Source organism: Aplysia californica, unplaced genomic scaffold (genome assembly GCF_000002075.1).
Source record: "Aplysia californica isolate F4 #8 unplaced genomic scaffold, AplCal3.0 scaffold00165, whole genome shotgun sequence".
NCBI classification, from domain to species: domain Eukaryota; kingdom Metazoa; phylum Mollusca; class Gastropoda; order Aplysiida; family Aplysiidae; genus Aplysia; species Aplysia californica.
In genome coordinates, this window is record NW_004797435.1 from 1246819 (window position 1) to 1261241 (window position 14423).

The 14423-nt window shown below is 40.7% G+C and overlaps 1 protein-coding gene across 1 annotated transcript in view; it reads left to right on the forward strand.

Annotated features, from left to right (window-relative positions):
- Nucleotides 1–13685, forward strand: part of LOC101846072 — a gene marked incomplete in the record, with an annotated part of 29677 nt that extends 15992 nt beyond the window's left edge. Inside the window, 6 exon segments of the mRNA XM_005097879.3 lie at nucleotides 235–340; nucleotides 3348–3434; nucleotides 4081–4158; nucleotides 5089–8876; nucleotides 12463–12498; nucleotides 13338–13685. Of these exon segments, the coding sequence (XP_005097936.2) occupies nucleotides 235–340; nucleotides 3348–3434; nucleotides 4081–4158; nucleotides 5089–8876; nucleotides 12463–12498; nucleotides 13338–13358 (4116 nt within the window).
- Between the last annotated feature and the right edge of the window lie 738 nt (nucleotides 13686–14423).

Below are 14423 nucleotides of genomic sequence, written 5' to 3' on the forward strand. Positions count from 1 at the left end.
TCTCTTTCCATCCCCCCTCCCCCCCCTTTCCCGCTGTTTCTCACTGCTTCTTTTTACACAGACTCAACTTCTTCATCTAATGTGATTACAAATTGGTTTTGTGTCCCCCTCCATGTGCAAATAGTGCACAGAGGAGCCTGCCTGGTAAAAACTTATGTGATTTCACTGGCTTTACAGATTAATCTCATTTGACCGTTATCGAATGCCTGTGATGAGAGATGTCTCATTTTTCAGATTGTATCGGTTCTGGGTCCCTTGCCTCCTGAAATGTGCCACAGAGGAAAGTATGCATCTGATGTAGAAGATCTGGCTAGAGGTAGAGCAACTGTGAGTTCAAGCAGTAAGTACGGCGTAGTCTCTGGTCTGGTGTGAAGCAAAGTGCATTTTGTCAAGAAAAAGTATTTTGAGGTGCTTCCAGATTTTCAGAAAATGTATTATATCAGTATCAAGTCTTTGAGCACCTGTTTTTATGATTGCAGCTTTGCCAGTATAATTTTTTGGTTGCAGTATGGTTTATGTTGCTGTTGCTTAGTAGAGCTTTGAATTATCAGTGCTTCCACTTTTCCGTATTTTTACAGAAATCCGTACTTTCTGCTAGTTCTGTACTTGTTCCTCCATCATTATCAACTCCCTCTGTAAAAATCTCCGACAGCGTAGGACTACCGAAATTCCGTAGCAAAAGATCCGTACTCGCCTTCGTATCGTTCTTGTATAAGTTACGGATATTTACGGTAATTCTCTCGGCAATACTTTATGAACATGCCAGATTGTGCATTTCCTGCCATCTGAAATTATTCCGCTATACCCCATGCATTCATTGTGGGTTGTTCGGCGGTACGTTTTTTACCTGCAAATTGATCAAAATCTGGCGAACTTTTTGTGCCACTTTCCTCCCTTCTATCATTCCCTCATTCCGTCTGTCTATCTTCGGATTGCTGCTGCGGCTGGAAAATCTGCACGTTGATCAAGTGTATTGACTTGTGATCTTAGACAGAAAATTACTGTCTGAAGGAAACTTTTTTGCAAATTTATTGTCTAGATCTCGAAAAATTATCAGGGCGAAGATTCTACGGCTCAGGAACGCGATAAGGGCTGCGATGAAAAAAATTTGTGCTAAAACTACTAAAACCAAGAATAATTCAAAGTGGTGTTCCGAGGTTGTGACATGCGACATTCAAACGTGAAAATTGACGAAAATTAGGGTAGGCCTATACGCTGGGTAACTATTGTGAAGGTACAAATCTTTTCATTATTCCCAGGTTTGCCTTCTGTCAATGGTGCGATGGCAAATTAATAGAATTATAGTAGCAATGGAAGAGGAACCTGCTTTTAAACATTGCCTGCAATGGAAAGATATGTTGGTGAAGAAATCAAACAAGACAAAATCTTTGTGAAAATATAGGTAGTATGGGTTGTTGGTAATCTCTTGAAACAGGCTCTAAATGCCATTTTCAACCCTCTAAAATCACTAAGTTTCATTTTCTTCGGGGGCTTCGCCACCCGAACCCCCACCGGGACGCTGTCCCTGGACTCTGCTGCAGACCCCGGCAGAATTTTCCTTACTTTTCAGCTTCAGCTGGTGGAAGCACTGATTATAACATGTGTTTTGTTTAGGACTTTGTTTAGATTCTTGTCTAGAATTAATTTGAGATAAACTGGTCCTTTATATGCCAGAATGTTTTTCTACTACAATGAACCTTTACTCTATAGTTGGTTGTGAGATCAAATCCTTTGATTCATTCAAATGTCAGCTGATGTCATTTCTGTTTTTAAATTAATAGGATGAATATTTGGAGGGATTATCTTTTGGTCAAAATACGTTTTTTTGTTATTGTTGTACATTCCATTGTATTGTAAAGCGCTTAGAGCCTGTGTACTTTAATCAGGGTTGAGTGGTATATAAATTTTATGTCATTTATTATTATTATTATTATTATTATTATTATTATTATTATTATTATTAAGACATGTTCTTAGCATGTTTTGGTGTTCGGAGGGGTGTAAAGGGCAATGAGCAGTCTGCTGTGTATGTGTTTGGGAGGGGGGGGGGGATGAATTTACCTGACGCAGATAATTGGCAGATGTTTGATGCATAATCTGGCCCCCCCTCCAGTTATTGAACAGTTATGAACATAATGTAATGAGTGGCATGCCTTTTTGTGAAACCAAACAGGCAGGCCTAGTCAAAGCTGGCCCTAGCAGTACTAACAGTAGACCCTACTATGTTCTATGTGAATGCAAACAATCCATCGTGTGGCACGAAGGTGTATTTGAGCAAAGTGTGTTTTTCATAGCTTGCTCTTTGGCAGTCTTTTGTAAACTGTAGTACTACGGTACTTTGGTTTTTAACACTATATGGTGTCAAACAGCTGGATGTCCACAATAGTGACAGACTTTCAGATGTCTTTTCTGAGTATTTGTGGAAGTTGTCCACTGCCTGCTTTTTTCTTTTCTTTTTGTGAGTGCATTTTCTGCTGTAGGTTTTGTTTTTCTCTTTACCCACATTCAACTTCAATAGCTCCCTGACGTTATGCAGATGCCCCATAAACTATGTATTTCCAGAAGAAAAATGCGTGTGCAATGTTTTGGATGCATTTTAGAGTAGTATTTGTTTTTGAGCAAACTTGAAAAATGTGAGGCATTGTGGTGAAATCAGGCGCTTGTCAAAATAATAAAAGCGAAGAAACAGGCCTTTTACTTTTCCCACTAGTTAGGAAATTTTTATTGAAATTTTGTTTTTTGGCTCATCACCTTTTATGTATAATAACACATTTCCATGTGTGTTTGACTCAAAAACGTTGATTAAAGGAACAGAATATGTAATTTTTCAGTTTTCAAGGACTCTCAAGCAATTGATGTTACCGAACTTTGGCGGCCATTTTCTCAATAATTTTACCACTGAAACAAGGCAACCCCACCTCCTTTAATTGCAAATATCTCAACCTCTATTTGAGATAGATGGGTATTTTTTTCTTTGAAAACAAGGCAAATGAATAAGCTTGTAGATGATAGCAATAACTCCACATGCACAAAAATTGACGAGCACCTGATTCCTCTGCTTCATGACACAAATGGAGTTGTGGTTTTCATTTTTCATTTTGACCTCAAATGTTATTGTCAAAGTTACATTAAGAAAGTAATTTTTGAACTACAAGCAGATATTTTAAAAGTTGGTTCATTGTACTTTAAGAATATATGTTTATGGATCTGATCTTTCTCTAAAAGTTTTACTTAATTTCTGACATTTTCTAAAACCTGCAAAGATTTTGAAATAGCTTCCGCACTATATGTGATTACAATTTTACAATGAATGGGGAAGAAATTTCATCCATTTAATTTGTTCACAGATGCTGTGAAGTTAATGTCAGCTTTTCCGGAAATAGAGCACTACAAGTTTGCCAGCTTTCTAGCGGGACTTCTTTCATACTACCCGGGTATGTATTTTCAGTTGTCAGTTAAAAGCTGAATGCAAGGGGTGCTTCTTCTTTGAATGGGTTGTAAATGTTGTGTGTGCCCATGGACACAATTTAGATCATTCAGAAGATGATTGCTTCAACCCTGTCTGTTTGGTACAATTCTGTCTGGGATACACCCTGTAGACAGAAGGAAATACCTAATGTAATGTCTTCCCTACTTGAGAACTGAACTCGTGTCATTTGTGTGCAATTGAAGAGCCTATCCTTGACTCTGCAGATGCTGGTTTTAAGAACTGAAAAATGTCTTGTCTTGGTTAATTTTTGGGCAGTTCTCCACTTTTTTTTTCTAAATGCAACAAAATTATGTGTTTCTCTCTTCTTCCAAATGCTGGGCTCATAGTGATCTTGATCTGTGATACCAGTATGTTGTGTCACAAATATTTTTATATTAGAATGTTAGGGGAAAAGGAAGATGTTTTGTTGTAATTGAGTGGGTGTTAAAAAAAAATATGCAGAAAGTTTCCTTTGCAGGTGAATACTGTATATATGATGTATTTCCTATTTGAGCTCCTGCCACTCTTTTTAAAAATTCTCTTGTTTTTTTAATCTGTGGTTCTGTTATTTCAAAGGTGGTATGAAGTTCATGTAATGTTGTCTTCTCCAGATAAGCGTTTGACACCATGGGAGGCCCTCCAACATTCTTTTATGGCACCAGAAATTTGCATCCAACATTTCCTGCCGGGTATGGTACAACTGTCACATTGCACATTTTAGTTTTTGTTGTAATGGACAGAGGATACTTACCTCTTTATGAAATAGAAATTGAATTATAGTGTACATTGAGACACTTAATGAGCTTTTGTTGTGTGAAAGGTTTGAAAATGTATATTCTGTGTCTTTTTCAGTTATGTATGAATGTTGATGTTGTGGAAGGTTACATGTAAAGAGGTTGAACTTACTTGATAACATTTTAAACTGTTCTGATTCTGATAGTTGAGTTGGACTGTGTTATGTGTTATTTGAATCATTTTTCTGCACTTGTCCTCAGTCTCTTACCAGAGGGAGTCTGTAGTGTAACTGTAACTATTGTATGCTATGAGAATGTGAAACCCAAAAAATTGCTTCCTCAAAAGTGCAAGTGGTGTCACACAAATATTTTTGCACAAAGATACTATTTTTAGGGAGTGAAGTTACTTGTATTCAAAGAGTTGTAGCAAAGATTGTTCAGTGGATGGTTGGCAGGTGCTCTTGTGTAGTTTGCTCCTTCTTTCCTAGCAAACCTTAATCATTCTTATCTCTCCTCTTTTTTGTGTGTATGTTGTTCCCTTGTAACACCTCTACTTGTATGACCCATATATGTATTGCAAGTGCTATGAAACTTTTACTAAAACTAAACTTAAAATTAAAAGATTGCTCCTTACAAAGATCATTATTTGAAATATGAAACAGATTGTCATTATTGGCCTGAGAGGCGACATCTGTGTATTAAACGTAGATTGCTCAGCATTTTTAGGAAAGTACCTTCATTTTTATTTATCGTTGATTTTCTTTCGATATCTTTAGTGGTTTGTTCCAATCAGAATCTTTTTTTTTCTTCAGGATCATTGATTTTTGAGACGCAAGGAGATTCTTCCTCTGCTTCTGGTTATCAAATTACGTTTTCTCTCCTCAGATGTGTCAGCTTTTCCTGGAGTTATTTGTAAGAAAGAATATAACTACAAGACTAATGTTTCAAGCTCAGCGCAGAGACTCTACCCATCAACGTACGACTTGCTTCGTGAGGGTACGAGTGACTCTCGTTTGTCAGGGTTCACCAAGGTTGCCCGAGTCGTACCGTTGGACCACAAAGTGGCTGATCGTGACAGCAAGACCTTCCCAAATGGTATTGCAAGACCCAAGTCAGAATTTGATGCTCTGGAAGATCAAGACAGTTTGGGAAACGAGATTTTTGTTCCAACCCCGGTTCAGATGGAGACTGAGAACTCTACCGGTTTTATTCCTCACAGCATAGGTGTCACTTCTGGTACAAAGGTTGGAGTGGACATGCTAGGCCCTTTTACCTCAGCAGCTTTGGAGAGTTCTGAACAGGATGCATATGTAGAGGAAAAAAGACTAGATTCAGTGTCTCGAAACATGCTACGTAACTTAAGCAAAATTTCTTCAACAAATTGTAGTAATGATAGTTGTGGACAGACTGGTAGCGAGAACTTCAGGGAAGTAACGGAGGTGACACCAAAACACTCTGCTGCATACAACACTTCGGTTGTTCCATGCAAAACTCAAAGTTCTGTGTCCCATGTAGGAAGTGGAGAAAGCAGTCATTGGAGAACTGTGAAGAGTCCCTCTTTGCCCCGCACTGCACCCATCCCGCTGTCTTTCAACACCCCCTCACCTGTGAACCGTCCTGGATCTTGTAATCGCATACCAAATCATAATTCCAACTATAGTATGGTCATGTCCCAGCAACTGAACGATGGCTATGAAAAACGTGCCGTGGCCACGGTGTCTAAGAACCTGAGTGTGATAAGAGAGTGCTCTCAATCGGAAGTCTTGTGTCTTGACAAAGAAAGTGATGCTCACAGTAGAGGTGCTACCCATTATGCAAACAAACATAACCAGAACTCTGCAGCACAGAAAGTTCTGAAGGCCAGGCCAGAGTTTGAGGGACTGGATTTGCATGATTGTGATGAGAATGACACGTGTATTAAGTCAGACATGGAAGAGGTAGAATGGGGCTGTGAACGTGAAGCTCTGAATGCAACTTTTACGCTTGAGTCCCCATCACTGTTCCAAAAAGTTGTGCTTGAGAAGAGAGAGGCTGGAAACTTAGCTAATGTTGAAGAGAATGAAAAGGGTTTCCCTCTTCAATCCAAGGAAACTAATTTAGTCAACAAACAAGATTTCGCCGAAAAAAATGAGTTCAGTGAGGTGGAGAAACTGTCTTGCGGTGGGACTGCATTTTCAAATGTCAAAGAAAATATCTGTGGTGATCAGAGAAAAACTGATGAGAATCTGTCTGCAAGGGACACAAACAAACAAGAGATCTCATTGATGTCTGAAGTGGAAAAAATTGCAGCGGAGAAGTCACTTAGAAGCAACAGCTTTGAGAGTAGTTGTCATGGCAGAGGTGAAGATCTTAATCACAGGCAACAAATAGTCTCAAAGTCTGGTGGTCCTTGTAAAATGAGTCCTCCTTCTGCAATCTGTGAGACAAAAGAGAAAATAACGATATTGAATAAAAAGTCAGAAAAGAAGAGAGGGTTGAAAAAATCTGCGTCCACAAGAACAAAGGGTTCATTGTTTGCAAAGGAATGTTGTAACGGTGGAGATGCAGCTAGTGCCAGAGCAGAGAAAGGAAGTGCATGTCCTACTCAAAAGCGGAAGCAAAACCTAAAGCCACGGCGTACACCAAGGTCTTCAAACATACCTGGATGTCTCAGTACAAGAAAGTGCACAGAGATGAAGCAAATGTGTTCCTTAGGAGTCAAAACTTCCCAGAGAAGAGCCAAGTCACTCGGAGCTTGCTACACTGGGACCACTGTGTCTCAGTTGTACACAGATGATGTTCGCAGAATTGGTGAGGGAAATAGCTGGTCAACTTGGGCCTCCCTTCAGCAAATTAGTAATGATGCAAAGAAAGTAAGAAAAGTCTCAATTAAACCAAGAAAAGGAGGACTTAAAAAAAGAAACCTAGAATGCAAAGCCAGTCTTAGTGCTAAGGGACCGGCAAAACGGATGGAATGTGAGGCTACCTCATTATTAAAGCGTCAATCTAACAGTACCCGGAAAAAATGTAAAATCTCGAGGGAATGTTCTGTATCCTTAGTGCCCATGAAAGAACCTCGAGCAGAGAATACATTTTGTTTTCCCAATATCCAAGACCCTCATGACAGGAGAAGACTTTGCCGTAGAAGTCTGGAGGAATATTCCTACCATGAGAGTCAAAACGATAACAGTTTGGCAGTAGAAAAGCCATCCTGCTCAATAGAAAGTTCCTCCCAGGGGAGAAGAATCTGTGATGTTAGCACACGGGACTCACCTGACCCTCCACACAAAGATGAATGTCCATTGGATGCAAGACTTGCAAGACCTGTGATCTCAAACTTCAATCTGTGTTTGTCTGGTGTGAATGTGCATCAGAACAGACATACACTTAGCAAACAAGACAAAGGAGACTCTTTTGGGGAAGATGCTTCTTCTGAAAAAGTTCAGGGCTCTCACAGTGGTAAAAGGCTGCATAGAGCAAAGTCGGTCAAGCGCGTTCTTGCATTTCAAAGTCCCACTACTCCTGATAACCGAACGAGGAACTTTGGGAGGTTAGGCTCTGTAAGATCAGCAAAAAAGTCACAGTCATTAAAGAGAAAAGGGGCTACTGATGAAGGCTTTGAGAGCCCACCATGTGCTGCAGTAGCCATTGACCCACCTGCGATGCACCTCCGAGATGTTCGGCCTGTTTTAGCTCCACTTCAGACACTCTGCTTGTCTACAGCAAAGCACAATTCATCTGACCCATATGAGTTTAAGCCGTCGCCTGTGGTGACCCATGGAAGCAGCGGGACTCCGTGTTCCAAGGGAAGGTTTGGCAATAATAAGTTGGTGCGGAAAAATTTGTTTCAGGAGGAGAAAGCATGTTCAAAAAATATTGCAGACCTTGTTGAGCAAAAAGCCAAGCAGTTTAGTGTAAGTGATGAGAAAAGGAAAAGAAAATCTACCACCCCTCAAACTTGTGGTCCTTCAGTCTCAAGTGAAAGATCTTCAGGTCATTCTATATCCAAAGCCATGAAAGAGGCATCAACACCCCACTCGGGCCGTAGGCGCTGCAAGCGCTTAAAATTATCAACAAAAATTGATCAAGTTTTGTCAGATGATCACTTAGATGTGGTTGCTCAATGTGAGCCTAAGATTCCTAAGCAACGTCAGAGTGTTTCAGAAGATTCACATTTGTCAGTTGCAGTACAACTTTTGAAGACTGAGTCATCTAGTCAAAAGAACTCGAATGTTCACGAGGAAGGACATAAGGAATGTCCTCAGAATCAGAATGTTTCAAACGAGCCACAGTTAGCAACTGTTTCTTCCAAGAAACTACCGTCACGCACTGAAACATTTAATAAAGACCATTTAGAATTTCAAACAGAGAAGATTTCTGAATGTCTGCTGACCAGCAGTGCAAGTCCCAATGGTGCTCTCCTGAGGCGTTTGCCCCAGAAGCTGCCAGTATGTCAATCTGCCTTGGTAAATGAATCGGCTATATCTGGGAATTTTAACTGTCAACATTCTGATAGAAGACCTGTTGATAAAGTTAATGATAATGAAGATAAGGACACAGGCCTTACAGACACTATCCCCTGCCTTGATGAGCCTGTGGGGCAGCCCATTGGAGTCACTGAAGAAATGGAAAAGACAGAAAAATCTGTGGAGCTTCCCGTTGTTCAAAACAGCCCTGCACCAAGTTCATCCCAGGTAAGTTTCAGAATGAAAAGACTTAACAGCTTAAAGCTTAAAGGGTGTGGTCGGTTTGCTACAAAAATGGTGTTTTTCCGTTTTAATTATTCGGTGGTTGGAGGATGCCACTGGACAGTCCTTTTCTTTTCTTGTCTTTTCCTATGTTGTTTCTGTTGGTCTTACTTTTTCTCCGCTCAAAATACTGTTCTTACTTTTGAAGTGCGTCCCTGTTCTCAAAGTCAGTTAATGTAATACCCATTTTTGTTTTATTGGTGTAAGATGCCCGCCAATTGGCCGTTATGTTTATTTCATCAGTACAGACTTTTTACCAGGGGCCTGTTACACATTGTACAGTGGAACTCGAATTCAACGAGGTCGCCGGGCCTTACCTAAAATCTCGTTGAATCCGAGTGTTCGTTTTAGCAAACATAAGGTTTTGTGTAGATAATCACAGGCACTGAGCAAGTAATGTATAAAGAGAACTCACAAGTAGTGCCTGAAATGCATGCACATTATGAGCTGTGTAAAAAAAGACCCGATTCGTTCAAATGCACACGCCTGTGTCATCTCGATTGTTAGCCAAAACGTTGTGTTGCTGTGTAGAGCCTTGCGTACGGCAACTTTTGATTCCTTAGACCAGCGCACAATTCATTATGTAGATCTACGTCAAGACTAGCTTATCATTGTAATAATGATCAGTTGCTGAAGAAAAAAAAAAAGACTGTGATGTGTTTGTATCTGCGAGGTTCAACGCCCGGACTGCTAGTGCCCCCCCCCCCCCCTCCCGGCCACACACACACAGCCACACGTGTGCAGGCCGCCCATCCGACCCCGACACACGCCAGAGTAGTCACGTGCGCGTGTCAACAACGCATGTGTTGGTATGAAAAAAGGCCGCTGATTGGTCGCATGCAATCCGCTAAGTGAATAATGGTTCACAATGCTGGTGTAATTGATGGTTTCCGTGAATAGATAAAGTTCGTTCTGGGAGAAAAATGGGCGAAGCCACGTCTGTGGGGGCTGTTCGCCCTGGAAGGGACCTCGTTGAATCCGAGCTCGCTGATTTAAGTGCTCGTTGAATCCGGGTTATTCTTTTTGATTTTAAAGAAGAAAAAAAACGCGGAATCTATCTCATCTCGTTGAATCCGAGCTCGTTGAATCCGAGTTCCACTGTATAATGTTTTTGGTCCCAGTTTAGTTGAAGGTCTACTGTAACTTTTCTTGTTCAGTTGACAGTCTACGTCTGGATTGGTCTGACAACTGGTTTAGTTGGAGGTCTACCGCGATGTTTCTGGTATACAAGCTTGGGATTGTCAATAGCCATATATTTAAAAAATAAATAATAAAAATGTTTTAGTGTTTGTAGTAGAGCTGTACCCCGGTAGCAAACCCGCTCATGCTCGCAAGCCCCTAGTTCCAGTCACAAGCCTCAAATCACTAGGTCAAATCTTCAAATCAAATCACCAGCATGATAAGTTGAGTGTAGCCTAAGCTTAAAGTCCACACCAATGAGCAATCTGCGAAGCCACTCGTGTCAGACCCCCTCATCCTCCCCACCCTGCTTGCAATCTGCGAAGCCACTTGCATCAAAAAAAGAGAGAGGGGTTGAGAGAGAGAGACCCCGCTCACAGTGTCACTGCACGGCGTAGCGCTGAAGTCTGCTTGATTAATCGAAGGCTTGCAAGCAGCAGGCAGCCGTCAAGTCTCAAATCTTGCTTGCAGCTTAACAAGTCCCATGATTCCCATTGTCTTGCTTTGTGCCAGTGACTTGGTCGCAGCCTGGCTAGTCTCTCGGCTCCCATTTTTTGCTTTGGCTCCTGGGACCAGATCACAACCTTGCAAGTCACTTGGCTGTCTTGCTGTAGCAGCGAACTGCAAGACTGCTCGTAGTGTGAGCTCTGAACCATGGAGGAAGGGAGAGGCTCTGCTTGTTTTGGTGCAAGACGTAGAGAGCCCAAGCTATTTTTAACTTCCTCCGTTGATCAGCTGAGCGAGTGGATAAGTGAGAGGTAGCGTGGTATTGTAGTAACAGAGACCTAGGTTTCTGGTAGTAATAAGTAGACTAAGATTACCCTAGAATGGGAAACTACAGGGGTCGTTGTGATTGGCTTTTGTATCGTATGTTTGTAACCTATTTTGTAGATGTTTTACACTCACAGTGACATAATACAGAACATTTAGGAGACGAGCAAGGCCTACTTCAACCCAATGTCAGGACCAACCTGGGCTGAGAGGGAACAACGCCCCAGCAGAAAGACGGAGGTTCTCAGTAAAAAATTTCTCCCCATACGGGAATCGAACTGAGGTCTTTTACATGCGACGACGAAGCGCTTAGCTCGTGCACATTAATAAACAAACAGGTCTTTGCATCGTAAGAATGGCCGATCCATTATTAATTTTTAAGTGCATTGAATGGAGCTTTTTATTTTTTACAACCCGGCTTTGGAAAAAACAAAACAATCTTGCACTTTTGGTGCAAGCCTTTCAACACAAATAACCAGAATCTTCTGTTATATGTACTGTACCCACAGCCACGAGAGTTCGCGACATCACGACACAGTACAGCTAGACTGTCCGCTAGTCACAACTCACCGGAAGTTCTCCCCCTTGATAGCGAGAGGGAGGCAAAGCAAAGCACAAGCCTGCTCGCAAGCCTCTAGTGCAAGCCGTCCGCTGCTCGCAAGCCTTCGATTAATTGAGCAGACTCCAGCTCTAGTTTGTGGCTTATTTGGGGGGGGGGGGGGGACTGGCCCTCCTAATTTTTAAAAAGTAGTCCCACCTGGTCATAACTTACTTGTCGATCATAATCGTTACCTCTGTTAAATAATTTGATCAAGACGACACTACAAATTGGAACGTTCCTCCCACCCAAACACCACAACTGTGTAAAGTCATTGCCTTTGGTTTAAATGCCCCCAAGACTTTCATTACCGTGACCAATCAGACGGGGCTTATGCTGTGTTGTTAGACGTAGGTCTTTTGAACGGGACTTAGGTAGACCACTGCAGAGCGGTAGACCTTCAACCAAACCAGCACCGTGTTTTATGCTGACAAATTTTTATAAATGCAATATAAATTTTTTGCTTGGAATGTGGGTAGTGACGGTTTGTTTTGATCTGAGCAATTGAGGAGATATACAGAGATTGTGATTTTTGCTAAATGCTTGAGCACTGAGGTCACAAAACTTAGCTTTTTAGGGTGGTTGGCGAGTGCTCCAGTGTGTGGTTTGTTTCTTCTTTCCTTTCAAACATCTGCCATCCTTATTTCTCCTCCTTCTTTTATGTATGTGTTTGTTAGTCTCTTGTAACACCTCTAATCTTCGGCACTAATAATAATATAATCCAACTGTGTTGTAGTGCCATAAGACGCTTAATAAAGCAAGCAAACTTAGCTTTAACTTATAATGACCTACAGTTTTCTTCTCTGATTCTCCATTGATTTTTCTAGAGATAAAGAATATTTTGCATTCAGTGACTTATAGCATCCATGACAGTTTCACTAGTAATGATTCTCTCTCTGAGTGCTTTTCCTAGTTCTGTGAAAGTGTCCTAACATTTCCCACTCCTTTGATGATGACAGTCTTCTCTTTTACTTTTTTTTCCAGAATGAAGATGGCGATAATGCATGCTGTTTTGATGAGGTAGGGGAAGACCATGTGTTTCTGATACTGACCGTTTAACCCTTCCAGCCTCATGCGTGTGTATTTTCAGCAGCGCTTGTATCTCCCACTGTCCCAAGAGCATATTATTCTCAGCCGCGCTCGAGCCACCGCCTGTCCCTAGAGCATATATTTTCAGTTTTGGGGGTACCGAATTTGCGTATTTATCAAAATGGCAGCGAGCCTAATTCAACTTCAATTCTCAAAATCTTTGTTCTTTTACCTTTGAACATTATTTGTTATTTATCTAAACCTCATAAAAAAGACACTACATCACTTTTTAGACTTCACGTCTCTTTTTCTGAAATACTGCTGTATTTACTGGGGACTGAGGTTAGGGAGTGCAGAAAAATGGCTGGGGCTGGAAGAGTTAACAGAATGTTGCTCTGTGTGTACCTGATCTGATTTTAAATTTTGTCTTTGATAGAAAGGAATTATATGTTTTATTGTTTTTTACTGTGAGAAGACACAGATGGGTTTTCCTTTTGCAAAGTTGAAGAATTATTCTGAATTTATTTCTGACCTATCTGATCTTCCTATATATAGAGAGAGAGGCTGAAGGAAAAAAGGATACCTTTCTAGGGTTCCCTTTTTGCTTAAACCTTTCGTTATTTCTAAGAATTTAAAAACAGTTTATTTTTTTAGCCAAGCTCTCTAGACAATTAGTAATAACATAACATGGGGGACCCCTCTTCCCCACCTTTTCCTTAAGCCGAGGGGTATTATTTCAGAGTTTATAAAATACTCATGGAATGTCCACTACCAGTACTCGATTACAATAGCCATGATTTCATTTATTTTTTCTTTCTTTCTCTCAACAGGAGATTCTTCTCTTGGACTGAATACAGAACAGTGCATGTCCAACTCCTACCCATCATCAGTCAATTGTGATGCTGATGCCTTCTGTTATTGTCTTGTCTTTTTAGCAGGGTGAAAGAGGATGGTTTCTGTGTGTTTGTGAGCATTAGTGTATTATTCTGCAGATTCCATGTTTTATCGTTATACAGGCCTATTTTTCTTGAACTGGTATTGCACATCTATTTATTTCTACCTTTGATAATATGTGATATTATTGAGCTTGATGGCTTTCTTTACTCATCTATAGATGGGAGTAATAGCTTTTGGAGCTATGCCATTTTCACTAATGTGATATAAATTACGGTCGCAATTGTATCTTTGTTTTAGTACATTTTTTTCTTTGTGTTTTGGTGTATTATATATTGAAATTCCTTTGAACTTGCTTGTCATTATTGGTTTTTTAGACATCGGTGATTATCACTGATAAGACTTGACAGGATGTTAAACATACAGCTGTGCCTTTGTGTCTCATATAATATATACTCCTATAATGGTTTCCTAGTCAAGCTACATTGGGTACATTCTGTTTTTATGATCAGGATTGCGAGTAGAGATTTTGTAATGCAAACTACAGTATAACGAGTTGTTTGAGTTTGTCGGGACTGGCCTCGGTAGTTCGAGGGATCAGTAGTTCGAGGGATATGTGAACAGTGTTATGGCATTGGCTGTGTCAGAGAATGAAGGGAAGCGACAAAGATTGGGTTGGAGCAGAAATTGGGTTTTTTTCAGCACTTGTTCTAGATCAGATAGGTTAGAGATCTATGCCTATTGACTTGAATTTGAAATTTGAGAGAAACTTAAATTGACAGACTGAGAATGAGAAACACGGTGAGCCATGCTGTCGAGTTCGATCGGTAATGAGCCTACCGGTACCAAGATACTTTAATTGTGTGGGTCAGTGTGAGCGGTCTTTAGTCTGCACCAATCGAACGGTGCCTTTTCAAATTGTTCTAAACATAAACAGTTTGACAAGATAGGCACATTGCAACAGTAATAAACAACGTGATGATGAAACAATGCAGCCTTACCCTGTCTCTCCCACCAAGCGT